General features: G+C 44.5%; 1 protein-coding gene across 1 annotated transcript in view; it reads left to right on the forward strand.

The window, feature by feature from the left end:
* The window catches only part of Igf2bp3 (insulin like growth factor 2 mRNA binding protein 3), a 138,466-nt gene that overhangs the window by 85,180 nt on the left and 25,938 nt on the right, over positions 1 to 27,348 (forward strand). Inside the window, exons 4-8 of the mRNA XM_085691173.2 lie at positions 6,567 to 6,618; positions 6,705 to 6,768; positions 19,107 to 19,388; positions 25,439 to 25,573; positions 26,890 to 27,012. Coding sequence (XP_085547299.1) covers positions 6,567 to 6,618; positions 6,705 to 6,768; positions 19,107 to 19,388; positions 25,439 to 25,573; positions 26,890 to 27,012 — 656 coding nt within the window. The remainder of the gene's footprint in view (positions 1 to 6,566; positions 6,619 to 6,704; positions 6,769 to 19,106; positions 19,389 to 25,438; positions 25,574 to 26,889; positions 27,013 to 27,348) is intronic.

The following is a 27,348-nucleotide window of genomic DNA, read 5'->3' on the forward strand; positions in this document are numbered from 1 at the left end:
CTGGCCCCGCCCCGACAGTTGTGGGGGGAGGTTGTCGATCAGTCAGTGACTAACACTCCCTACCAGTCTATCTAGCTGCAAAGTGAGAGCTGTTACTTCATGGGAGTATGTGGAGGGAATGATGGGCAGGGCTGCTTCCAGCCAGCTGGGCACTGGAGAGAATGGTATATGCAAAACAGGATGAGCAGGCCGCCCAGGGACTTCCCACACTTGCCGGGGATGTAGTCAGGGGTGTGACAGCCAGCGTGGCTCAGCTCTGCCCAGTGGAAACACAGAGCTCCGGATGCCCTTTCTCATGACCTTAGGGGCTTGGGGGAAGTGACTCTCCTTCTGCTTCTAATCACATGACTGAATGCAAAAGTGCCACCTCCTCACCTGGTTAAAGGGTCTAACTAGAGAGAGTTACGCTTTCCAGAAGGCATGCCTTTGCTCTAATGACGCCACACTGGGCCGTCTGTGGGAACCCAGGAGGGCTTTCCTGGTGAGAGGGACTGCTGTGCCGCTGGTGGTCTGTGAGTATAAGCCCTCTTGACCCAGAAGCTGTCCTTAGATGTGCTGCAAGGACATCTTATCCAAAGTGTTGTGTTGGTGACGATGTAGAGAATTGATGAGGCAATACCTTTAGTTTGTTTGATGTGGATCAGTGTTTACTAGAAATGGTTCCTGGAAGATGCATTGTATGACTTCTGTCATAGAGCTAGCCTTTTCACAGAGATGCGTGTCTTAGGTAGGGTTCCTATTGCTTCAACAAAATACCATGGACAAAAGGCAAGTTGGGCAGGGAAGGGTTTGTTTGGATTGCATTTTAGCATTGCTGTTCGTCATTGGAGGAAGTCAGGACAGGAACTCAAACAGGGTATGATCCTGGATATAGGAGCTGATGCACAGGTGTGCTGCTTACTGGCTTGCCTCCCATGGCTTGCTCAGTCCACCTTCTTATAGAATCCAGGACCAACAGCCCAGAGATGGCACCACCCACCGTGGGTTGGACCCTCCCCCATCCATCACTAAATAAGAGAATGCCTTACAGCTGAATCAAGGAGACAGTTCTTCAACTGAGGCTCCTCTCTCTGATGACTCTATACCTTGTGTCAAGTTGACACACAACCACCCAGTACAGGGTTGGAGGGGAGTGGGGAGGGAGCAAGAATAAAGTTCCTGGGTCTCTTCCTAAGAAAGTGTTGGTACATCTGAAGTGAAGCACGATTATTAAAGACTCAGAGAAATTGCGGTTCAACTTGAAGATCTGAAAAGCAAAGCAGGCAGCCATTGGCTCTTACTTCAACCTCAGTTCGAAATGGCGATCCTGCCTCCAGAAATCTCAGAATGAGACTGGGACTGGGGGCTGTCTCCTCCCGTTTTATAATCCTCTCTAGTGCTGGGATTAAAGGCGTGCACTGCCCGATTTCTGTGACAACTAGTGTGGCTACTGGGATTAAAGGTGTATGTCACCACTGCCTGGTCTGTAAGGCTGACCAGGGGGCTGTTTTACTCTCCGATCTTCAAGCAAGCGTATTCATTAATATACAAATGGAATGCCACTACACTGAAGAAAGTTCCTTCCCTTGTTTCCACATCCCTAGCTCTGCAAAGTGACTTCTATCAACATGAGGAATACTCCATGTCTGTGTTGAGCCTTCCCTAGCATCTAAAAACTGGTTTCAATGTTGGAAGGTTGCCAGGTGGATAGGTGTATTTGGGTGCCTATCTTTTGGGTTTTACTTGAGTTTCATAGCAGTGTGTGTACTGAGACTGACCTCATGCTGTGCTTTTGTGTGAGTCTGCAGCAAGTGTACCTGTTAGCCCAGATTACCATGGACTTTTAATGGAACTGAGATAAGCTTTCTTTGCACTCAGGACAAAAACTTATTTTTTAAAGACAGTTTTCTTTTGTGTGGTTTTTTTTTTAACATAGTGTTGTTTTGTCCTTGGCAGTTCTCTTGCTTCAGCCTCCTGAGCACTGGGATTATAGCTGTGTACCACTGCAGCAGACACAAACACTATTTCGTGTCTTCCTTTTAATCCATTTCAGTCTTTCTCACTTAGCTAGGCATGAACTAAGCAAACGTAAGCCACGAGCTGGTCTCACAGCACTAGAGTCAGTACACCTTTGTGTGGAGAAGGGATGAAGGAGAGCTGCCAGGTATGGGTTGGCATGGAGACTGTCTTGCCCAGTGTTGTCCATCACATGTGAAAAGCTAAAGACAGTTGTAGCATGGAAAGCATACAGAGGCCAAACGTGTGTATTAGGGGTACTTCCCACTCTAATAGCAAGTGTGACGTGATGAGCAGATACTGTCACACGACTGATGTCAGCATCACCAAGGGGAACAATTGCTAGTACAGTGTGTGAGTAAAGATCAGGAAAGAGATGATAAAATGGTACTCTTTCACTACCAGGATCAATTGTTGGGGATGAGAAACAGACAGACAGAGAAATAGACACACACAGAGAAAAACACTTTACCACTCAGTCATGAAAATATGGCTGGAGCATAGGTGTTGGGATTTAAAAAAAAATTAAAAATTAAAAAAATGGTTGTGTGTGTGCGTGCGTGTAACCATGCTGAAGTATGGACAGCCCACTATCCACTATTTGAAACCCCTTCAGGTTATGTAGCTTCTGGAAGCAAGTACAGTGGGCTCGTGGCTCAGTGTGAGAAACTGGTATGAAAGCAGAAGGAACACAGGAGAAGGTTTCAGTAGGGCTGAGCTTGGGACTGCAGAGGAAGCCAGAGCTACCTGGCTATTTTCAGATGTCTATTGAATAATTGTGGATGGATAAGATACTAAGTTGAAGATACACACGAGGAAACTGCTTTTTCATGATTGTGGTGGTTTCATGAGTATTGGCATGTTGTGTGACAAAAGTTTTCCTGGAGAGACACTAACACACCTCTAGTGACCTCAGGAAATCCACAACAGACCAAAGTACAGATACTGCCAAAGTCCAACTTGGTGAACCAGTGAGTTTTATTGAGGCAGCTTACAGGAATATGGGTTGGTTACAGGAGCAGAAATGACTCAAAGATAGCCGTATCACCAAAGCCCACCCTCGAATGGGTGACAGCTCACAAAGCTGGGGACCTGGAGCTCACTGCACAGCTTGCAAGCAGCTCAGCTTGGAGAGTCGTGTTTGGTGCCTCAGTCTAAGCTCTTGAGGCAGCTTGGCTGGTAATCGGCTTCTTCCAGGCCTGTGGCCTGATCTCAAGGTGTTCTTTCCAGTTCAGCTCTCTTGCATCTGAGACTTTTATTGTTTACTCAGGTGGGGAGGGGCCTAATGAATCGGTCAGTTTCAGGGACTTCCTCAAGGTATTTTGAGTTGTTTTCCTTCCTATTCTTAACGAGTTTCCTCCATGATGAAATGTTTTGGACACAGAGGAAACTGTTACACAACAATACAGAATATCAAAATGTTTCAAATTTTGGGTCATTTGCTGAACTTCAGTAATACTCACCAGCTTTGTTGAGTTTGAGTTCAAGTTCTTTGCAGTTCAGGTAGGTTATGCACAGTCAAGGGTTTTTAGTGTGTCTCAGTTTATTTGCTGCCACCGCTGTGACTTTGGAAAATTTTCCTAACCCCAGAAGGAACCTCCAGCTGTACTGACCACTTCCCTTCATCTGTCTTCTGCCCTTATGGAATTTGGTATTCTAGCCTTTCAAACGGTGGAATCAGGCAGTGTGCGGGGCTTAGTCATCTGACATAGTAGTTTGAAGGTTCATCTGTGCTCTAGTGTGTTTTAATGCTTCCTTTTATGACCAAAGATAGTTTTGTTTGTTTGTTTGTTTTTTGTTTTTTGAGACAGGGTTTCTCTGTAGCTTTGGAGACTGTCCTGGAACTAGCTCTTGTAAACTAGGCTGGCCTCGAACTCACAAAGATCCGCCTGCCTCTGCCTCCCGAGTGCTGGGATTAAAGGCATGCGCCACCACCACCTGACTCCAAGGATAGCTCTTTATAGGGGAATACTGTGCTCTCTTTACTCGTAAGTTGATCAGTGTTGAGGTGGTTTCTATTCTATGAGTTGTGAACGACCTTGGTTCTTTACCATCCTTTCAGGACGCCAGTACCCTTTGCATTTCTCACCTAGCTCTTTCTTTGCTGCTTGTGCTTTTGGATGAACACTGTGAAGCAGAGTTCCTCCATGTGCGGGTGGTTTTAGTCCCAAGAGGAAGAATTTCCACGGAGGCATTGCCTTGATTCATTCTTTTCCCTTCAGTTGGGTTTAAATTTCACTAAGCATGGAGAAATGGTTATAATCCACCTTGAGTGAAATAAATTCATTTAAGTATGGATTCTGATTTGTGAGAGATTTGTGGAAAGTTTAGAAGTAGGTAAGGGATTTGAGGGGAGGGGAGGGAGCATTCAACAGTATTGAATGAAAATGAACAAAAAAGCAGCAAGAACCAGGGGCTAGGCAGTAGATGTGACTGGTCATAGGAACCAGCGTATCTTCTACTTAATGTAGGATGAGTCAAGAGGTCAGACTCAGTAGGAGATCCTTGTGCTCTGGGAGGGTGATAGTTGGCCTGAAAAACCATAATCACACATGGCCCCATTTCATTTTTTGAGGATTTTATTAATTTACTTAATTTTTATATTTAGCTGTTGGTTTATTTTTCGAGACAGGTTTCTCTGTGTAACAGTCTGGCTGTCCTGGAACTCGCTTTGTAGGCCAGGATCTCAAAGATCCACCTCCCAAGTGCTGGGATTAAAGGTGTGCGCCACCACTGCCCAACTATTTACTTAATTTTTGAAATAAGATCTTACTGTGTAGGCATGGATGGCCTGGAACTCCTTAAGTAGATTGGTCTGGCCTCAGACTCACTTGTTTCTACCTCCTGAGTGCTGGGATTTAAGGTACCATGGTACCTGCCCAGACTGGAGGATAATTAGACCATTGGTGGTCTATCTGTCCCCCCGTACCCCAATTATCTGAGTCACAGTTATCTCTAGATTTGTGTCTAAAATTTCTGGGGCACAGAGGACCACTGAAATCCCCTTGCAGCCTGGATGTAAGCTGCTCACACATGGTGCCAGGGTGTGGTGTTAATTTGTTCAACATCTAGATACCAAGCCTAATGCTGGACCTGTAATCTTTTAAGGATTACAGTTTTATTGGTTTGGTTGATCTTAAAGTTAGGTTTATTTGAGTATTATTTATATTCTATGAAGTTTACCATTTTGAGTGTAGTAGATGGCAGATTTTATACAGTGTACTCCATATCCAGTAGCATCTACTTATTCTTGGCCATAAGATGTTTAAATGAGCCAGGTGATGGTGGTGCACACTCAGGAGGCAGAGGAAGGCGGATCTCTGAGTTCCAGGCCAGCCTGGTCTACAGAGCAAACTCCAGGACAGCTAGGGCTACACAGAGAAACCCTGTCTTGAAAAAACAAAACAAAACAAAACAAAACAACAAATAGTTTAATTGTACAAGAAGTTCTGTTTTGAATATGTTAAACCCGATTAAATAATAGGCATATGATATATTTTCTAAACTTCAAGTTTTACTTGTGCACGCACATGTATATGCATTTGTGTGTATACATTCTGTATGCACACATGTACACATGTGAGCATTGTATACCGTGCAGATGGACCCCTTTGCCAGTGGAGCTTTTGGAAAGCATTGGCTCCCCTGGCTTATTTATCAGGTAGTGTTTCCCTCACTGTCTATAGGCCATGGGACTTAGCTTGGTCTCTGGAGCAATAAAGTTGAGGTGGCAGCAATGAAACTGAAAGCTACTTAATTACCGAGCAAATTGCTTTTGGAAGAACTAAGAATGATTAAGTAAACATATTAAATAGGTAATTACCCCTTATTGCCTGCTACCCTCCTCCACAGCCACCCTTGTACTTCAGCTCTCAACATGACAAGTCACAGCTAAATAGTGAGTTAGAGGCCAGCCTGAGTTATGGAAGACCTTGTCTGAAAAGAAGAAAACAAAAACGGGCGTTCTGTTAACAAGTTAGGACCAACCTTCCTTGAGGAAAGTATGAACCTATACTTACTGCTTTCATAGTGTCTCTGTCAGAACAGCTTACAGCTCAGGAGAGAGAGACAGACAGCTTTGTATTTACGTTTTCCACTCCTGTTCCGATCTGGAGATGTTCGCTCTGCCCGTGCTTACCTTGTCCTGCTAGAGTCAGTGGCGAGCACTAAAAGGGGAAGCTTTTTTTTTTTTTTTTTTTGGAAAGGATCATCTTACAGATAAAACTCTTTAATGTAGGCCTTGTCTTATGGCTTTGAATTCATGGAGGCAGTAAGATGCATTTGTGTATAAGAAATACCGTGCAATTTTCTTTCTACCTTGACAGTGGGCTGCGTGGGAGAGCAGCAGGTATCCACCAGCAAAGAGCTGAAAGCTGGGGAACAGGCATGGGCGAGCACAGGCAACAGAGAGGTGCACTGAGTGTATGCCTTGTGGTTCTGTAGTGCAAAGTTCCAGATAATTCTTTGACTCTTTTCCATCATGATTACTTGTGATCTGAGAACATATATTCCTGCCCTGGTTAATAACTTGGGAAACTGAAAACTTACAATTTTCTCTCCCGTCCTGCTAGGTGTTGGATAGTTTACTAGTCCAGTATGGAGTGGTGGAGAGCTGCGAGCAAGGTACCTGTCTTCTGAATTGCTTTCAAATTTATAAAAGGAAGGAAGCAGAAAGAAAACTAACCAATTCTCTTTCTCTCTTCCCCTAGTGAACACGGACTCCGAAACTGCAGTTGTAAATGTAACCTACTCCAGTAAGGACCAAGCTAGACAGTAAGCAGTCTGAAACTTCTTGTCTGTCTGTAATAACTAGGTTGAGTACAGTCACTTATATTTTGTGGTCTTTTAAATTGAAGAAGGGCTGGTGGGTCACAAAAGGAAACTTTATTTTGTATGTTTGACTCTGCAATTATGCCTTTTACATCTGCATGTCTGGTGGGAATCTGCATGGATTTAAGGTTTGCTCCATGTTTATCTTTAATGCCATTTGCAGAGTGATGTATGGAACTAAACTACACCCTATTTTCAAAAAGCCTTGGGCCTGAGTATTTCTTTCCAAACTGTGTCATTTGCCTCCCTAACTCTCCTTTGGTGCTGTGGAGCTCCTTTTTCTGCAGCTGGTAAGTTGACTGTAAAACTGACAGCAGTTCAATCTTGGCATTTTCCTCCTGAAGTCAGTCATGGCTGCCCATCTCACTACGAGTGAGCAGATCCTGAACCAATGCACCTTGCGACTAACAGCTTTTCAAATCAGCCCATGATAATTTTGGAGGTACTGGGAGAGAAAATAAGGGACCCAAGGGACCCGCAGAAACTGCCTTTGCTAGCTCTGCCCAGAACCTGATGCAGTGATACAGAGTCAATCCACAGCAGCCAGCGCTGGGCCTGGAAGTCTCGCCTACCTCCAGACAGAAGGGAAGAATGGACTGCTCTTATCTGTGGGAGCCTTGGGAGGACCATTTTGGCTAACCCTAAGTCCTAAAGGGGAAATGGAAAATGATCTTCAACAGTAAAAATTCAGGTTGAACTTGAGTGACAACCTCTTCATGGAGGGGAGGAGTCCCGTCCAGATCTTAAACGTACCTATACTGGGTGTGCCTGTCTTCCTATGCTAGGAGACTTCTGGAAGCCCGTGGGGGCCCTGTTGCTGGCACAGTCTAGCCAGTTGGTCCTCAGCCAGAAAAAGATTTTTTTTTTAAAGACCCCTGCCAAGTGGGCGGCTTGATGACTCAGAGAAAGTTTCCCAGGACTGATTATACCCTGAAACTTAGCCAGCAGATTGCCTCTAGACTTAAGGGGATGAACTTTGTACCAGACTAAGAATTGTTCAGCCAGGGGGAAGCTGATCAGAGCCAGAGTCTGCAGGGTCACAGACTCAGGTTCCAGAATGTCTACCAGCTGTCGAGAAGGACTTGAGTTCGCTGATGAAAGACTTGCACCTGCAGCATGGCCATCCAGGTGGACGACTGGGTCTTTGGAGATGACTGCCCAGGGTGAGGGCTAGCATTTGTCTCTGAGCCTTACCCAGGATGACAGGACAAGACTCTTGCCAAGAATGCATTCACAGCCCACCCCTCCCTGAAGGGCTTGCCCAGAGCTGTGATTTGACTGATGGAGTACCACCCGTGATGATAACAGCATCCGTGACCTGAGCTTGCAAAGATCTGCCCAGAAGTGTTAAAGGCATCTGGGAGCTAGGGAGGAGAGCAGAGACACTGGAATGGCAAAGAAGACTGCACTGAGATGCGCGCCCCATCACTCTCTCCCCCTGACGCTTTTGCTCTTTGCTAACACTCCTGTTGGCTTAGCTCGCCGGTGCTGCCCTGCTCTCCTACACTCTCTGCTCTTTCCTTTTCCATTCTCCTTATCCTCCTCCTTTTTCTCTAGTCTTTTCTTTTTCATTTTCCTTTTGACAGCCATTTCCAAAGCAGGCAGGCAGTGTGGTTTCTAGGGGCTCTGTGTCTCAGTGTCTCGAGAGCTGGGGCTTTTCCAGGTTGTCTGATAGATTGTATTTCTTTATGTTGTTCTTTTCATTATAACTTTAGCTAAAACTGCCCTCTCCCCAAGTCTTCCTTTCTATTTCCTTTTCCTACAGCCCCCATCAGATAGAAAGAAATAATTAAGATTAGGGCAGAAAGAAAATGAAATGGACTGAAGAGATAATATATAAAGTATCAAAGCAGACTCGGTTCTTTGTAAAGATAACAAAGTTGACAGATGCTTAGCCAAACTAAGGGAAAGAGAGAAAACCCAAATCAAGATTTCATTGAAAAGACAGGCTGTTTGTGATGGCTCACACCTGCAGGATTTGCTGAAGGTTGGAGAGACAGGAAGATCACGAGGTCGAGGCCAGCCTTGTCTATACATTTTTAAAACAATAATAAAAAGGCCTAGCAGCGATGATACGTGCCTTTAATCCCAGCACTCGGGAGGCAGAGGCAGGCAGATCTCTGTGAGTTCGAAGCCATCCTGGTCTACAGAGCTAGTTCCAGGACAGCTAGGGCTGTTACAAAGAGAAACCCTGTCCCAAAAAAACTTAAAAAAAAAAAAGGAAAGAAAGAAAAGACAGTATCACAACAGATACCATTGAAATTTAGAAAATCATTAGAATTAACCTTAAAAACAAATAACAAACATGTATTCCACTGAATTAGAAAATCTAAAAGAAATGGATAATGTCTAGTTGCTTATGACCTAACAAAATTAAACTAAGAGAGCATAAAATTTTTAAGTAGATCTGCAATAAACAGTGAGATTTAAACACTAATAAGAAAGTCCCGCAGCTAAAAATGTTCAGGCCCAGATGGAACCACTGCTAAAATTCTACCAGCTATTTGAGGACACCAGTGCTCCTCAAACCAGTCCATAAATTAGAAAATGTAAAGAAACTGCCAAACTCTTTATCAAGCTGGTGCTGACCATGTACCAGAACTAGATAAAGAGACAACAGAAGAGAAAGCTGTAGGCAACTCCTTCTGGTGGACATAGATGTAGAATTTCTCAATAAGGTACGTGGAAAATGAATTAAGTGGTGCACCAGAAATCCTGCACCATGAGCATTGGCTTAATTCCAGATGTTTCGATGCTTCAACATGTTCAGGTTAGTAATTCTATACATGAATAGCCTCAAAGACAGAAATCAGTAAAGAGTTTCCATACATGCAGAAAAGGCTTTTTCGCAGGGGTCCAGCCTCAGTTTGGGTTCAGGACCTGAGAGGGGCGGGGCTCGTGCAAGGAAGACTGACCACCAGGTGGATTGCATTCAAGTGGCCCCGAAATGCTTGAGCCATTTTTATTTATACTTTAACGGAGTTTTTGTTTTGTTTTGTTTAATAAGGCTTACATAGACATTTTTTATTACTGACTTCTAGTTTTGAGTTTTAAGAACTACATCATATTTTAAGAAATACATTATTTCTAAATTATTATAAAAGCCACCATTGTTCCCCCTTTATTTCCCCCAATACACTTTTCCACCCTCTACATAACCTTATTCTAGATGTAGAGTTCAGCATTTCTGCAGGATTAACTATGTATCTAGCCTGACACAGTCTGCTCCCACAGTGCTTGTGTCATCTGGCACTTACCTGTGGTTACAAAGTTAAAAAGTAATAGACTTGGGTACATTGCTTTAAGGACAATATTTAAACCGGACAATTCTTTCATGTCTGTGAGACATGCTTTTATACAGCTCCCTTCTCAACAAGAGGGTCCCATGTCTCCGACTCTGTAGAAGGCAGCTTTGATAAGACACTCTTCCCATCCCACCACACCATGCTTCTCTCACCAGGAGAAGTTCCTGTGTGTGTTGAAGATGGATCTGGCCATCCCACATTTTGCATTACATGTTTCCTCTTGGAACATACCACATCCTACCATTGATTCTGTATGCTTGATGTCCAGGAACTTACTCTCAACGTTGGCACTGTGTATTCCTGAGGCCTTTTCCCTATTCTGTGTATGCATGCCCTACTCTCCTCTCCAGAATTGTGAGACGTGGTTAATGTTCCAAGTGTTGTTTTTCTCATGTACCTAGCAGTCTCTGTTGAGTCAGAAACGTTTCCAGAATTAGGTGTTGTAGTTAGTAATTCCAGATAAGAAATTTGAGAAATATTAGCCCCCTGCTGATTCTAAGGGGAAAATATTCAAGAAAGGACAGAATTTCAAGGGAAAATTGCTGCTGTTGCATGTGTGATTGACAAGGTGAGACTAAAAACTACCAAAGGAATCTACAATATAATGAAAAAAAGAAGAGCCTGTGGGCTGCATGGATTGAGCAAAGTCCTGCATTGCCTTGTGGTCCACTGGTCCGTGCCAAGTGAAAGTTGATCTCTACCGGCCTTTGCCTTGCAGTGATCCACTGGACAGGCATTCATATGCTGATCTGAGACTAAGCTACACAGCTCCTGACACTCTGGCTGTCCTGGAACTCGCTTTGTAGACCTGGCTGGCTCCATTCTTACAGATCAGCCTGCTGCTACCTCCCAAACGCTGGTTTAAAGGCGTGTGCCAGGCTCAGAGAAGGCTTTTAACAAATACCCAACATCCTCTTCATGAGAAAAGCCCTAAAGACAGTAGGACTAGAAGGAATGTATCTCAGCCTAATAAAGAATAGTATGACAAACCTGTAGCCATGCAATGACTGGACCACTCTCAAAAGATAACCAATAAACATAAAAAATAAAAACATAAAATGAAGTTCATCCTTACTAGTAATGTAAGATAAAACTACTACATTGGAATTCTGTCTCTCCAATCTGAATAGTACTCATTGAAACAAAACAAAAACCAAATAACAAATGTTGGTGAAGATGTGGGCATCCTTACATAAGGCAGAAGGAAGCCTTATGTGATGCTTGGTGGAAGTAGAAAACCAGGTCAGCTACTACGGTGATCAGTGTGGAAGTCTCTACTACTCATGGGTTAGCTACTGAAGGACTCCAGGTGAGCACATTACTCACACATAATGTTTACTCCAGTGTTATTTACATATCTAGAATGTGGAGCCCATACTGAGGTGTCTTAATGACAGAGCAATGCATGAGAAAGAAGGGTGTATTTACACTGGATGTTTTCACAGACATAAAATAGTGACATCACATGATTTACAGGAAAATGGGTGCAGCTAGAGGTCATCCTAAGAGAATTAAGCTGTCTGAGAAAGATGAATGCTGCCTTTCATTTACAGTTCCTAGATTTTAAGATTGCGTGTGCATACTTGATGTCAAAGCTTCAGTGTAGCCGTGGACCAGAGGAGTGGCAGAGGCTGAGGGACGGTGGTCTCGGGAGAGCAGGCTGGGATGGAGAGCTCCTTAGGAACTCTCCAGGCTTGAGATGATTCAGCAGCATACCGAGGCTGGAGTTCAGTTCCCAGCACCACGTCGGGTAGCTCCCACCTTTCTTTAATTCTGGTTGTAGGCGGACCCAACATTTCTGGAAACTTGGAACATGCAGCTACATGTAATAATAACTCATAACAGCTTTTGAAAGGTTAGATTAACACATTCCAAGTTTTGTGTGTGTGTGTGTTACTGGGAAGGAAGGAGAGTCAGGGAGGAAGGTGGGAATTCGTGTGACACAAGTGGGACTCTTCTAAATTTGATGCTCATCTCTGGCTCTGGGTGTCAAAGGTTTGTAAAGATGTGTGGTGTTGATTCCCTTCCAGCAGTGGTGCCAGTGAACTTGACCTCTAAGACAGCCACAAGGAGGACAGGTTTAGATCTAAATGTGCCCTCTGAATGGATTTCTCTAGATGCACAGAATGTGAGGGATTGTGGGCATGTGTAATGACTTAGTTGACTAATTCCAAACTGGGTACTTACAGTTAGTTATGAACTGTTAGAAAATCAATTTTGTAGATAGTATTTTTGTATGTACGTATGAGTGTATCCCCAGGATAAACATTTATAAGCGTGTGAACTTAGGTCATCAGACTTGCACAGTAAACACCTTTACCCACTGAGCCTCCTGCCAGCCCCAAGTATTACATTTTCAATTGTGTGATCTTCACAGAGCTTCGACTCACTTGTTTGTGTGTCTGCTTGACCATATTCTTCCAGGATAAGGCTTTGTGAAACCTTGCCTATCTAGCTAGGGAAAGTACTTGTGGTAGTTTTACCTATACTCACAAATAAGACTGAAGGCTTTTAATGTGCTTAAACTTCTTAGTTTTCCTTGTTTGTATCCTTTATATTTTTAAAAAATGACAGCATTTTGTATGAGAGCTTGGGCATTATGTTGTAGGACTGTAAAGCCAATGTTTTACAAACTGCATTCTTCAACTAGGTCATGTAAGAAGAACAGGAAAATACCCCTCTTTAGGCTACGGGTGTCCAGCCTTTTACAACTGAGGATAGAAGCATGTGACAACAAGGGGGACATGGCCTTAACCCTCAGTAAACCAGGAGGTCAGTGAGGGGAGTGTCCCATGTTTATAGTGATCTGTAGGAGTAGCTGGTAGAGTCAGGTTCCTGTGGGAAGGAGAATACAAGATAAACATGAGGGTTTTGGGAGTTTGCTGGATGCCCATCCTGGTGACCTTATTTCTTTGATTTCCCCCGCTTTTAAACATTCTACCATTTGAAAGATGGGTGTCATGGCACATGCCTTTAATCCCAGCACTCAGGAGGCAGAGGCAGGCAGATCTCTGAGTTCCAGGCCAGTTTCAGGACAGCCAGGGTTATTATACAGAGAAACCCTGTCGGGGGTGGGGGAGGGCAAGACACACAACAACAAAACCTTCTACTCTCTGAGCTCTGTCCCCAGTCCACCCTCATCTCTAGGTGGGAATCACTGTCACCCTAGCTCACGAGGCTGCTGCAACTGAACTCTTCCTCCCGAAGCACTTCCTGGAAAACTAGAAGGCGGTGAGAGTTCAGCGAGCAGCCGCTGTGTACTCCCCACGTGTTCACTGTGCTGGATGTGCCAGACGCTCTTCAGTGTGCTGTGCTGCTTGGCATTGGTTCTAGACCTCGGCCGTGTTTGAGAGGATCCCTCTGATACAGCCGTGTCTAAGGCAGAATCCACCCTGGAAGTTCCCGCCACCTTGTGGCTATCCGAAGTCAGTCCGTAGCAGATGTCTCAGAATACATGTTTATTTTAAGCTTAGATCTTGAGTTAATTCATGAGACAAAGCTTGGAAACTGTGAAAGGGAAGTTTGGTTAAGGAGCTGCTCCATACTGGAGACACCGAGGTCTCTGGCTCTCCTCGCTTTCCTTTCTGAGGAAGCTTGCTCACTTGCTGCTATCTGAGGGTGGATGTGTGAAGAAGAACCGACTAGATGTGTGGGGGCATTTGAACTTGACACACAGCTTTGCCTAGATTCTTATTTCTGTTTTTATCAGAAAGCACAGCTCAGGCAAGGGAAGCAGCTCAGTTGGTAGAGCACTTGGGGTTTGAGTCCCGGCATTGTGTGTATTGGTGTGGTGTGCATACATGTAATCCTGAGTCCCGGCACTGTGTACATTGGTGTGGTGTGCATACATGTAATCCTGAGTCCTGGCACCGTATACATTGGTGTGGTGTGCATACATGTAATCCTGAGTCCTGGCACTGTATACATTGGTGTGGTGTATGTACATGTAACCCCAGCAGGTCAGCCTTTCAACAAAGCAAATGGGAAACCAGTCTACATGAGACCCTGTCTCAAAGTAAAACAAAACCCCAGAATTATCAGAACTTGGAGCCCACCCTTGCAGATTGCTTTGTAGCTCTTGAAGTTACCATGACAAGTGTTTGTTTGAAGTAACTTGGCTGAAAGCTATGAGGAAAATCCTTTTCAGATTTTAAAAATTATGTAAGTAAAAATTATAAGAAAAGAAGGACAGAAGATGATGCAAGAGGATTGTTAGTTCCAGGTTAGCAGAGCTATGTAGCAAGACTCTGCCTCGGGGCTGGAGAGTTGGCTCAGCGGTTAAGAGCATTAACTGCTTGCCCTTCCAGAGGTCATGAGTTCAATTCCCAGCAACCACATGGTGGCTCACAGCCATCTGTAATGAGATCTGGTGCCCTCTTCTGGCCAGCAAGGAGACAGACAGAACACTGTATACATAATAAATAAATAAATCTAAAAAAAAAGACCCTGCCTCAATAAAAAGAAATAGGTCAAGCAACAAGATCCACAACTTTCACGTCATTCAGAAACGAGCACTCAGATTTTCCACCTTTGCGGCCTTCATCCTGCACACCACAGCTTTCACAGCTACTTTCAGTGCACTGCTCTGTGCGTTTTTTTTTTTAAAGTTATGTTTATTTATTTGTATGTACACATGCTTGCACATGGTATGGTGTATGTGTGGAAGTAAGGGCAACTTCCGAGAGTCTATTTGTCTTTGCATCCTCTGGGTCCTGGGTCTGGGTCTGGGATCATCAGCCTTGGTGGCAGGTACCTTTACTAGCTGACCGTCTCATTGGCCCCCACCTGGGCTGAGACTGCCAGTATGTGCTACTGTTCATGAGCCTTTTGTGGGTGCTGGGCGTCAGCCAGTCCTTGTGACTTCCATGTAAGCACTTTACTAACTTCTGAGCCCTCGGTGTTTGTTTTTTATTTTTCTTTTAGAAACACTTAAATCTTGAAGTCCTTTATGGGTAAGTGATTGTGCTTTGTCCGTAATTAAGATGCAGTGGTGTTTCTAGGATTTTGGTGGTCTGTGCTTAATTATCAGCCTTTAATTAATTCTTGGTATGCCTCCCTGTTTCCTGAGCTGCCACTGAGTGCCACAGCAGGCATAAAGGCTTATATGATCCGGAGGCATCAGGCTAGGAAGTCCAGGATTCAGTGGCTGTATCTGATGAGGGTTTTCTTGCTAGTGGGGACTGTAGTGTACCAAGGCTATGCAGAACCTCACATGGGAAAGCTGACCATCCTAGCTCAGGTCTTGCTTCTTCTAATGATCCACAGTTCTATTGGATTCTATTTATCTGTATGGATCTCCCAAAGGTTCTGTCTCCAAATACCATGAGTTTTGTTGAAAACATTGAAACTGTATCATAGTCCAAGGAGAGGACTGCATTCATCTTGTTAATTTCATCTTGTTAGTACACACCTCAGATAGCAGTGACACAGGGGCGTAAGAAAAGGAAACTATGGTGGTGGCATCTTCTGTGGAAGAACATGTACTTAGCAGGCACAAGACACTGGGTCAATTGCTAGAAAGACACTGAAAGAACCCATCAGTCTAATCTTTAGTTTATATGTGGGGCAGCAAATACCAAACTGAAAAATGGTCTCTCTGGATAGCATGATCACTAGCCAAGGTGGATGAGAATGCTAGTTACAAGTCATCCACTTTTCTTTATCATTCAGATCACTATATGGGGGTAGATTTAATGTCTGGTTATCATTTCTTTATTCTTCTTCCTCCCATTGGTCTTCAGGCTGAACTTTCTATTCTAGCAAGGCTAGACTATTATTGTTACCTAATAAACTTAATAAGTTAATTATTTAAACCAGAAATTCTCCAACACACTTGTATTATTTTAAAGATAAATGTATTTATTATTGACTGTGCACACGCATATGGGCTATGTCCATGTATGTGTGCAGATGAGTGGGCACAGGTAAGCCTATGCATGTGGGGAAGTCAGGAAAATTTCTAGGGTCGATTCTGTCTTCCACTGGAATCAAACCCAGGTCTTCAGTCTTGTACCAGTAAGTCACAAACACCTTTACCCATCTCACCAGCCCCTTCACCATCTTCTGAATGATGTAAAATAGCATCAGAGCAAGTGGAGTGCTGATTAAAAGCAGGATCTAAGCGCTACATACATTGGCTTGGATTCCTGAGTTCTGTCAAATGGTTATAACAGCTCCTCCCAGATCTTACAGGAGGAAAACTGAAAACAGCAGTTTTTTCTCCTGCCCTTAGCAGACCTCTGCCACCACCTGCCAACGCTGAATATCAGGTGGGTGCATGGGAAGTTTTAGCTGTTGATTTAAAACTCTAAACTAAGGAGCTTTAGCCATTGCTCTGCAGCTAGCCGACCCCTGTCCTCTCAGTCTGGCGTGGACTGGACTGCTGTGGTCTGAGGGGGACTCAGCTTGTGCTGAGCTTCACACACCACTGTCTTCTCACATCCTGGAGGGGCCTGAACTGGAACGTGGGTCCCTGACTGCACTGGGTAACATGACTTTACACTTTCTTGCTTCCTCCCTAGGAGAATCTCTTCCTTCAGAGGAACACATTTAAAGCAGGGCAGTAGAATGTTAAAGTCCTAATTTCTGCCAAGTTGACAGTTGTTTCTTGGGACATGTGTTCCTTTGTTTAGATTGTTCTAGAATACACAGAAGCATCTGGCAACATAGACTTTCCTCTGTTTGTCCACATGAAGGAGGATGTCTGTGTGTCTGTCTCACCCTTTTGTAACATTCCTGGCTTCATTCCATGGTAAGAGTCTCCTGACCGCTGAAGCCAGCAGTGCCTAATTTTATAACGAAGGGTAGATAGTGAACAGCCTCTTTATGTCTGCAGAAGGAGTTGTGATTCCTTTATCTAGGTGAGATTTTTGGGAAAAAAACCTTTTATGATTTCTGACATTCAAAATGGCTTAAAATACTTCAAGTCTTTAAGACTATTGAAACTTCAATTTTGTCTAATAAATATACATCTATGTATTAATAAAACTTCTCCATTTTCTCCCTTTAGAAATGGCAATATATTTAATAGACTTTAATCTACATTTGCTTAAGAGGAAGAGAAGAGAAGAAGGAACAGTGTGTGAGGGTTGTGTCACCAAGGCATTGGTAATTAGTCGGTCTCTGGTGCTTGTGTGAAGAATGCCCTCCAACATAAAATCATGTGGAAATATCGCAGGATACTATATCTGGGCAGAAATCAGCCACAGATTGTTGCACGTCACAACCACAGAGTGTTGCACGTCACAACCACAGCCTAAGGAGGAGCTGCTGACCATGCCCACGTGTTTGAAATAAACAGGGCTGACCCATTCTCAGAGATGCCATACTTAGCCACTCTGGGAAAGGTGGCAGCACACCTTGTTCCTGCTGTATTTTGGAGCTGCAGATGTTGGACAAGGACTCATTCGTGTCCTGGGAAATATAGGACAAGATAGAAGTGAGAGAAAAGCACAGAATTTTGTCCAAAGATTCTGTGATCCCTCATGGCTGTTCCCCTGTGCCTTCTGCCCGGTCTTCTCAGAGACCTGTGTGCTGTTAAGTCTCCTCTGTCCTTCCCTTTCCATCTAAGAATCAGAAAGTAGATGTTCAAGTAAGGAAATGAACTAAGACGCCAGAGAGAACTCCATGGAACCATGGGAGAGAGAATGCTTTATGCTTTTATCTTTACCTGCATGAGCTGAGCTCAGAGTCCGCTCACATAGAATCTGACAAGAGCTTGAGTTGTCTAGGAAAAGTGAGAGCCCCCACCCCCAATCCATTCACTGTGCTCTGAGGAGTTACAAAGGTGTAAGTTAAGAGTATGTGAATGCTTGAAATCTTGGCTCTATATACTGCACCAATGTATTGTTCGGCTTCCTGTCTGAAGTATGCAAGGTGAATGGACTATAATAGGACGGAGCTTATGTTACATAGAAACGGGCTGACCTGAGAGGGTCATGTGCCCACATGTCCTTATATAGACTTTCTTGAAAGGCAAAATCAGTCTGTGTTCAGGGTCTGAGAAAGTGAGGGGCTACTGAAGCAGGGCCCTGACAGGACTTCTGGGACCCTGGTAATGTCCTGGTTCTTAGTCTGGAGGGACTGTGGGCCGACTCGGGAGGTAAAGCGCCTTGTGTTCCTACAGTCCAGCCTGACAACCTGGGTTTGGGTTTGGTCCTTGGAACCTCTGTAAAGGTGGAGGCAGAGAGCTGAGTCCACAGAGTCCTCTGACCTCCATGTATGCTCTGCGCAGCCCCATCGATAATAAATTTAATTTTAAAACTCTAAATGTGTGCCAGAATTGTGTACCATGTCATATAAATGTTACAGTAAAGTTGAAAACGTGGGCAAAGGCTCAAACTCTCACCAGCAGATACAAAGTGCAGTCGTGGGTGAAGAGAAGAGCAGTTTCCCTTCCTCCCTCCCTGTCTTCCTTCTTCCTCCTCCTCATCTCTTCCCCTCCCTTCTCCTCATCTCCCTCCTCCCTCCTTGTCTCCCTCCTAGTCTCTCTCCTTCCTCCTCATCTCCCTCTCTCTCTTTCCTCCTTGTCTCCATCCTGTTCATTCCCTTCCTGAGATCAGATCAAAACTCCACCAAGATGAGCAAACTGTTATTTCCTTGGCAAGACTTATCACGAAATCTTACTAAGTATCCGACCAGTGTCTAGTTTTTAGGGATGTTTGCCCTTTGGGCAGCTGAGTTACCTTGGAGCTGTGAGCTCCTTCCTTGATGTATTTCCAAGCTGTCACTAACCTCTTGGTTGAACTGAATCAAGAATTTAACTTGAATTTTGTTTCTTTTTCTCACTAGTAGATGGAAATTATGTGCCTTTGGGACCCACTGGCTGTCCCTAGGTGCAGACTTCAAAGAAGAGTATGGTGGTGGCAGGGTTTATCCCATAGGGTGGTTTTCTTCCTGAGAGCCGGGTGGCTGCTGTGTACAGGGCTGTCATACCACTGCTTCCCTTCACATCCTCTGTCCCTTGTGAATTTTCAGAGCCTTAGACAAACTGAATGGATTCCAGTTAGAGAACTTCACCTTGAAGGTCGCCTACATCCCCGATGAAACAGCCGCCCAGCAAAATCCCTCGCTGCAGCTCCGAGGGCGCCGGGGGCCAGGGCAGCGGGGTTCATCCAGGCAGGCATCTCCAGGATCAGTATCCAAGCCGAAACCCTGTGACCTGCCTCTGCGCCTGCTGGTTCCCACCCAGTTTGTTGGAGCCATTATAGGAAAAGAAGGTGCCACCATTCGGAACATCACCAAGCAGACCCAGTCTAAGTGAGTACGTGGGAGTGGGTGGCCATCTTTTCTTCTTCCTCGTTGTGTCTAGTATTAGGGTGTGGTGTGCAGGAACTTGGTGTCCTTCCGAACAGAGTTGGGGCTCTCTTTTACAGTACTGGGGAATGTGGCAGGGAAACCCTTGTGATCTGATCATGCATGATTGCTTGTATAAAACCTCAAAGGAAATCTCATTTTCTCACATGAATGGGAAACAAATGGTATTGATGCCACTGTGATGGACAAGGCCCCGGCAGACCAGAGGGCAGTGGACATGTCACCTCCTCGCCCGCCGGCCTGCAGTGTCCCACCTGTTTGATCTTTAGCTTCAGGATAGAACTCCAGGTACACACCTGTCTCTGGAAGGAGAGGCAGGAGTTCCTGGACATAGCTATGTAGTGAGTGAAGACAGCTGGGGCTGTGTGAAAAAAATAGAAAAAAGGGCTGGCAAGGTAGCTTAGCTCTAAACCACTTGACATGAAGGCACTCCCCGTGCAGGACTGCTGCCTGCATTCCATTCCTGCATCCGTGATGGGAGGGGAGAGAATGGGCTCCTCAGAGTTGTCCTCTGATTGCTCAAGAACTGTTTTAAATTAAATTACATTTATTAGTGTGTGTGTGTGTGTGTTTGTATACATTGCGTGCGTGCTTGTGTGTGTGCATATACATGCGTGTGTGTACTCAGTGCTCTTAACTGCTGAGCCGTCTTTCCTGCCCCTCCACTGACTTCTTTCCATGTGCACTAAAGCATGCACATGTCCATACTCACACAATCACTCACTTACATAGCAATTAATAGTAAGTAAAATTAAAAAAAAATCATCCTCTGGTTTAAATTTGTTCTATGGTTAAATCTGAAGTTAGAATGACTTTTCTTGAGGCTGTTTGGCTGTTGGAGTCAGGCAGGACCTGTTGGCACTTATCACCACAGCCCGTTGTGTGGGGCCACCGCCTGATACACAGAAGCCCGTCATCGCCTCTGTCTGAGACTCCGTCTCAGATTGCAGGCTCTTCTGTTGCATTGCAGGTTACTTGTTTTGCCCTGTAAACTGTGACCTTGTGCAGTGTGTGGATGCTCTAATTCAAAGAAGCTTGCTGAAAACTCACCCTCCACTCCTACCTCTGCACAGCTACATGCTGCTGGCCCTGTGCAACCAACCATGCTTCCTGAAGACTCGGAGAATTCCTAGGAAGGAAGTGATTGGGGAGGAGGTTGTGTGTAAATAGCATCTCTGCAGCCTGACCCAGCTACAGAAAGGGCTGGATGATTTTACTGTTTACATTTAGTAAGAAGGAGAATTTCATGTGATTAGAGAAATTGAGCTTGTTCCTTTTCTGGAAACAGTGCCGTGCTGCTGTGTGTTCTTTGTGCCTGAGTGTGTTTCATGGGCCTCAGAGGTATCCATAGTCAAAACAGGCAACCTGCCTACGGTGAACTGGGAGGCACATTCCATGAAGAACCTAAAGGAATTTATCTGGCGTCAGTTGTAAGTTCACCCAGCCCTGCTGGGATATCCTATCCTTCTCAGCTCCTGCTTTGAAGGAGAGACACTGAGTGCTGGGTACCTGTGTGCTCCATTCATGATTCTAAACTCATTATTAGTGAATGGAGAAAACAACTGAACCATTATCTAGGTAAGAACTTCTTAAATTTTACTTGTGACCCCTTTTTCCCTGAGAAAATTTATGTATCTTTCAGAAAATAGTCTGTAAGATTCAAGTCAAGCATAGTAAATCCTTAAAAAAAATTAAAATAATTCTTTAGTATTCATGTAATTTTATAATTGATTAAAAATGAAAACTGATTTGCATAGTAATGAGAGAGATGCCTTCTTTGTTGCCACATAAAGAATTAAATCTTGGCCAGATAGTTGACCCTGTAGAACATGGAGCATCTTCAAGGTTTTCAGGGCAGATCAGGGCTTTGATTCTGGCCTCGGGGTTGAGTACGCTGCTTCACATAAACGTGTAGTGCAAAACAGCTCAAGTCTAGTTAGGCCCTTCTATACGTTGTTGGAAATTATGTCCGAATCTCAAGCCAAAAATTATTTAATGATTTTTTTTAATTGAAACTCAAATTAGTGACTCAAACACCAATTTCTAAAATCAAGTATTCCTACACGGTCCAATTCAAGGGTCTGCCAGTTGGATGTGTGTCGAGGGATGGCAGCAGGAATATGTTAAAAGTCTTTTTCTCAACTAGACTATTAGTTTCCACTAAGAACACAAAACTTTGAGTGTGTGCTTACAATGCTGGTTCTTCACGCAGTCTCGAGTGTGAGGTGTGCAGTGTTCCTTGGTGTAAGGGCACACGTGGTGCAGTGCAAAGTGCACATGTCTGTTCAGAACCAAGACTTCAGTGAAATTATGTGATCCATGTCCGAGTGTTTCCAGAAACACATCAGACTCATTCATTCCCCTTGAGGTTTGGAAATAAATTTTGGCCACCACATGTTTCAAATTAAAAAAAAAAAGGAAAAGAAAGGAAACATGACTGCTCCTAGGTGTGGTGTAGGAGGTTTAGTGTAGAGATGTAGGTGAGATGTAGAGATGTAGCCAGAGGCAGGGATCTGTGGGGGAGGACAGAGTAGACACGGGCAGACTGAGAGGGGACAGAGTTCGAGAACCAGGTGCAGCAGCTAGGAGGGCCAAGGGTACAAAGATAGTGGGTAACCAAAATGATTGGATTATATAGAGAAGGGAAACCCAGCCCTCTGGGTTAGAAGTTTTGGGTAGGGTGTGGGGCGTGCCAGCCATACCCTGTAACAGGGACTTGGCAACCAGCATCTGCTTTATACGTTAAACAGACACCTCAGCCTTTTGTCCTGGGTTTGAAACCTAACAGCAGTGTTCAGTAACCTTTTCTATTGCAGAAATTTTCACAGCCCTCACATTAAGTAATGGGACCCATATGAGGTTGTAACCCGTATAGCTTAAGAAGCTAGGACGTGGATCAATTTACCTACCTTTCATCTGAAAGTGTGGAGTGTCTCACCTCCTTCCATCCCTTACCTCCGGGAACTTAGTAAGAGGGTGCTCTTTGCATTAGCAGCTTAGTTCCTTTGCAAGCTGCTGATGAGAGCTGTCAGATAAAGGAGCTGTGGCTTCAGCTGCACTGTTTACTTAGGGTAGGCAGATGGGGGCAAAGCAGAGGGAGTGTTTTTGTCTGGCTGATGATCCGGCTGTAGAGCCCTACCGGTGGATTTAATTAATTCTTGCCATTGTAACTAATCATTACCAGAAACCCCTGTTTCAGGAATAGTCCCAGGGGAGGGTGCTGATCACCAGAGCAACATTCCCTTCTCAGGATCAGAGTTTTATAGCCCTCAGCCCAGTAAAAGGGTGGGAACACACTGAAGGAGGGGCTGTGACCATGTTAGTGGAAGACCACATGACTCAGTGACTGGGTTTTAGAGTGGGTTGGGAAGATAGTGTCAGGGATTGGAGCTATTATCTAGACACATGCCTTCTATGTTCATAGTTCTTATTTGTTTCATTTCTACATTACCTTAAGTTACAGGTTTTAATTGTGGTGCAAATTCTAATAAAGTGAAATGCAAGCCTTAGTTTTATTGGCTTGTTGAGTGGCTGTTCTCATAGCGGTGTGTCCTTAAGAGATGAAGAAACTCCAAAGGACCACCCAGTAGTTGCTTAGATTTCCCTAAAACACATGCTCAGAGGTAGTTAATATTCTTACAGCAGCAAACTTAATTTGTGGTTAATTAAAAATGTACGAATGCACATATTTTTAAAAAAATTAATTAGATTCTTGTCATCCCAGGGTTGTTAAATTTTGAACTATTGTATCTTTTTATAGGACTTTTTATTTGCAACTATTAACTTGTAACTTTAGAAAATAACACATGGCATGTATTGCTTATTTTCACTTAAGACCAAGGATGCTTACTGTGTTACCACATTTGGTGAAAAGTAACTGCAGATGTAGCTTAATGGTGCTTGCTCCTTGCACCCAGTGTCCTGGACTATCACAGGTGCATACGGACTGTCACTTAACCATCACATTCTATCCAGCACAGTAAAAGTTCCAGGTTTTTTTTTTTTTTTTCCTTAGTAGGAATAGCGCTACAAGGAACATCACCACACCAGTGGTCTCTGAGTTAACATCTGCAGTTTCTGGAAATGTTTTTGACTGTCGTACCAGAGTGAAGGGTGCTGCTGTCTCTCGTAGGCAGAGGCCACAGCTGCTTCTGGAGCCACAGAAAGAATGACTTTGACCTTAAATGTATGAATGCTGGGGGTGAGCAGTGCCACGTCAGCCCACCTGTTAAACTGTGAGGTCAGAGTGCCGACAAGCTCGTGCAGCGGTTCAGCTGTGAACATGCTAGCTGTCTGAGCCTAGAACCTGAGTTTGATCCTGAGAGAACAAAACATTTGGACTCAACTGGTGCCCATCTGTAAGCCCCAGCACTCCTACTGGGAGGTGGGATGTGGAGCCAGGAGACTCCAGTCTGGCTGGCCTGCAGCTCTCCGGGGAGTACAAAGCATGAGAGACAAGGGGGACCTTGCCTCAAAAAGTGGGAGGAGGGAACCAGCTCCTCCAATCTCTGTACAGTATTGTGGCATGTGTGTGCCCATACTCATAAACATCACCTACAGCGATAATTTTTTAGTTAATCAGCATTTTACCTTCAATTGGTCCTGCCAGTTTGCCACCAAAATTGTGGATCAGCCTCATATCCCTTCACTTCACCGATATTTAATTTTATGCATCTTAAAATATTTACAGGTCAGGGGACCAGCTCTTAATGGCTCAACCGTTAAGAGCTCTGGCTGCTCTTCCAGAGGTCCTGAAATCAATTCCCAGCAACCACATGGTGGCTCACAACCATCTGTAATGCTATCTGGTGCCCTCTTTTGGTATGCAAGCATACATCCAGACAGAACACTATATACATAATAAATAAATAAATCTTTTAAAAAACATTTGCTGGTCTAGAACAAAAAACCCATAATATATTTATGTCCTGGCTGTCCTATCCTGACTCACTCTGTAGACCAGGCTGGCTTCTGTCTTGAAAGTGCATGTGCCACCACTGCCTGGCTTTTTTTCTTTTTCTTTTTTTTTTTTTTTAAGCCAATTGGTCACCGTTCTATTCCCATCACTGTTTGTTGCTGACTTTATCAATGATACAGAACCTTGTAAACAAAAAATTGGATGAGTAAAACCTGCCATAGGGCGATAGGTGAACGAACATTCTGGATCTGACTAGGGGACCAACTTGGCTGTGGGATCCCAACTCTGGGTGTCTTGACGGCACAAGTCTCTGTATCTCATTACAGATTGCTCTGGGCTTTAACACAAACAACTTAGAAGAATGAAAGATGTCTATGTTTGGATTGAGAAGAGAGAGCACCTGGGATTGGAATTTGTGGGCTGAGGCTGTAGCCCAATGTTTGCTTAGTGTATTAGTTGTGTGTGTCTCGTTGCTGCAAACCAAACAGGTGGAGGAAGGGAAGGCTTAGGTTGGCTCACTGTTATAGGGAAGACAGCCCATTATGGTGGTGACCGTGGCTGGAGCAGGAGGCGGCTGGTCACATAGCATCCATAGTCAGGAAGCAGAGAGGGATGGAAGCTCCCATGTTCCACTTGCTAGGATCCCAAATCCATGAGACTGCACCACCCCGTTTAGAATGTGCTTCCCAATCTATAAACTCTTAGACATGTTTGGAGATTTGGCTCCATGGTGATTTAAAACCCCGTCAGGATGACAGTCAAGATTGCCCATCATAAAAAAATGCATCCCAGGTTTGCATGAGCTAGGCATGGAGGTAAATGTCTGTGGTCTCCGCGCTCTGAAGGCAGAGGCAGGAGAACCAAAAGTCAAGGACCTTTCCCACTTCGTAGCAAATTTAAGGCCAGTCTATATATGGAGCCCTTGCTCTGTTGGCGCTGATTACAAGTTTCCTTTTAATAAAGTGAATCTCCTTGTTCCACCCGAAGTCCTGGGGCTTATAGCTGGTGACTCAAGACTCCTTGTGGTGAGTATGCACTGACTGTCCTATCTTCTTCCCCTTGTGCCTGCCATCAGAATTGATGTCCATCGTAAGGAGAATACGGGGGCCGCCGAGAAGCCCATTACTATCCTCTCTACCCCTGAAGGTGCCTCTGCAGCTTGTAAGTCGATTCTGGAGATTATGCATAAGGAAGCTCAAGACACCAAACTGTGAGTAACGAGGACTAGCTTGCCAAATCGTAGATCTCTGACACTTTCTTGGGGATTAATGCTATCCTGACGAGGTAGTGTTTGCCACTGTTGACGCGGTGTGAAACACTAAGTCTTTTACATACCTAAAACCACTTTCATTCATATGGAACAAGCAGCAATAGTGGGAAGGAAAATGTAACTAGAAGAAGGCAGCCTGGGGGGACACAGCCAACTGAGGGCCAAGAAGTAATTTGGGATTTACCTCAGACCTTTACTGGCAGGCCTTGGGCGTTCTGTTTCTGTCTACTCCTAGCCCCTCCATGTACAACAGGGCATGGAGTGTGAAAGCCCCTAATTCTGTGCTCAGGGCAACTGGAGATTGATGTGGGTGTTGAAGGTTGGAACTCTGAATGTCTGTACTGTCAGAAATTAGGTTGGCTTCGATGCCAACTGATGCATTGAACACAGCCCAGAGCAAGGCTCAAGGAGGTGCCCTAGGACCACACTGCCTTTATTTACTCTGTAAATATGTAAGTATGTTTCAGTGATAGGTGTCTTATATGCGTGCAGTAGTTTTTTAGTATAGAGAAAGTAAAGGGAAAGTCCACCATCATGGAGCCCCCAGTGACGTTAGAAAAGCGCGATGTGTAAATCAGAGATTCTGGAAGGGGCACAGGAAGCAGCTCAGTGGCACAGTGCCTGCTGTGAGAAGCTTGAGGCCCTGAGCTTGGTCCCCTAGGCTCTCATCAGCTGGGCATGCGTCTAGCTTTGAGGAGACAGCAGATCCTGGGGGTTCTCAGTGAGCCCCAGGCTCAGGGAGAGACCCTGTCTCAGGAGACTGTGGAGTATGATAGAGACAGATACTTGACACCTCTACTTCTGGCCAGCATGTGTGCACTCAGGAGCGAATGTGCCTCCATATATATGTATAGACTCACATACAACCTGAACATAGAGAGAAAGCCAACAAGGCACAGGATGCGGAGTGAAAGCTCCGTTTCTGCTGGCCGTCTCTTCAGGTGTGACCTCTGTTGGTGTGCTTTCAGAGGTATCCTAAGATTGTACTGTTTTGATTTGTACATTGTGTTCTGCTCTGACTGAGATTCCCTGATGTGAGTAGAAGATGAAAGGCCTTTGTAAATATCTGCTGTTGTTTACCTACTGATTACTGCATGAGTTGCTGGCATTTGGGTTCATTGCCAGCTCACTGTAAACAGGGGGGCAGCATGCCTTTCTCGCTCAGTAGTTAAGGAGCGAATGTTTAACAAAGAACAGCGTCTTTTTGTCCAAGAGGAGTTACTTTCCCTGACTTATGACCATTTTTCTGCTTATAGCACAGAGGAGATCCCCCTGAAGATATTAGCTCACAATAATTTTGTGGGCCGTCTTATTGGTAAAGAAGGAAGAAACCTTAAAAAAATTGAACAAGACACAGACACTAAAATCACAATATCTCCGTAAGTGCCATCTTGTTTTTGAATTTGGGGGCTTTCGGACCTTGTTTTTAAGCTGTGTGTTTGGTACACGGTTCCCTGCTTACAACTGTTCCGCTCTGCTATTGGGCCGAGAGCGAGCCTGTTCTCAGCCTGCCCTGTTTCCAACATCTTCAAGTGTTGCTTCTTCTCAAAAGGTGGCAAGACAAGCTTAACACTTGACATTCATATTTCCTAACCAGAGTCTTCATGGTATTGTTTGACATTTATTTCCCACTGTGTTATGAATTATCCCACCATTTGCCAGTTTAAGACAATAATCAACCTGTATTGCATGACTTGTTTTTGTTTGTTTTCTTT

This window comes from Myodes glareolus, chromosome 6 (genome assembly GCF_982192425.1).
Source record: "Myodes glareolus chromosome 6, mMyoGla1.1, whole genome shotgun sequence".
NCBI lineage: Eukaryota > Metazoa > Chordata > Mammalia > Rodentia > Cricetidae > Myodes > Myodes glareolus.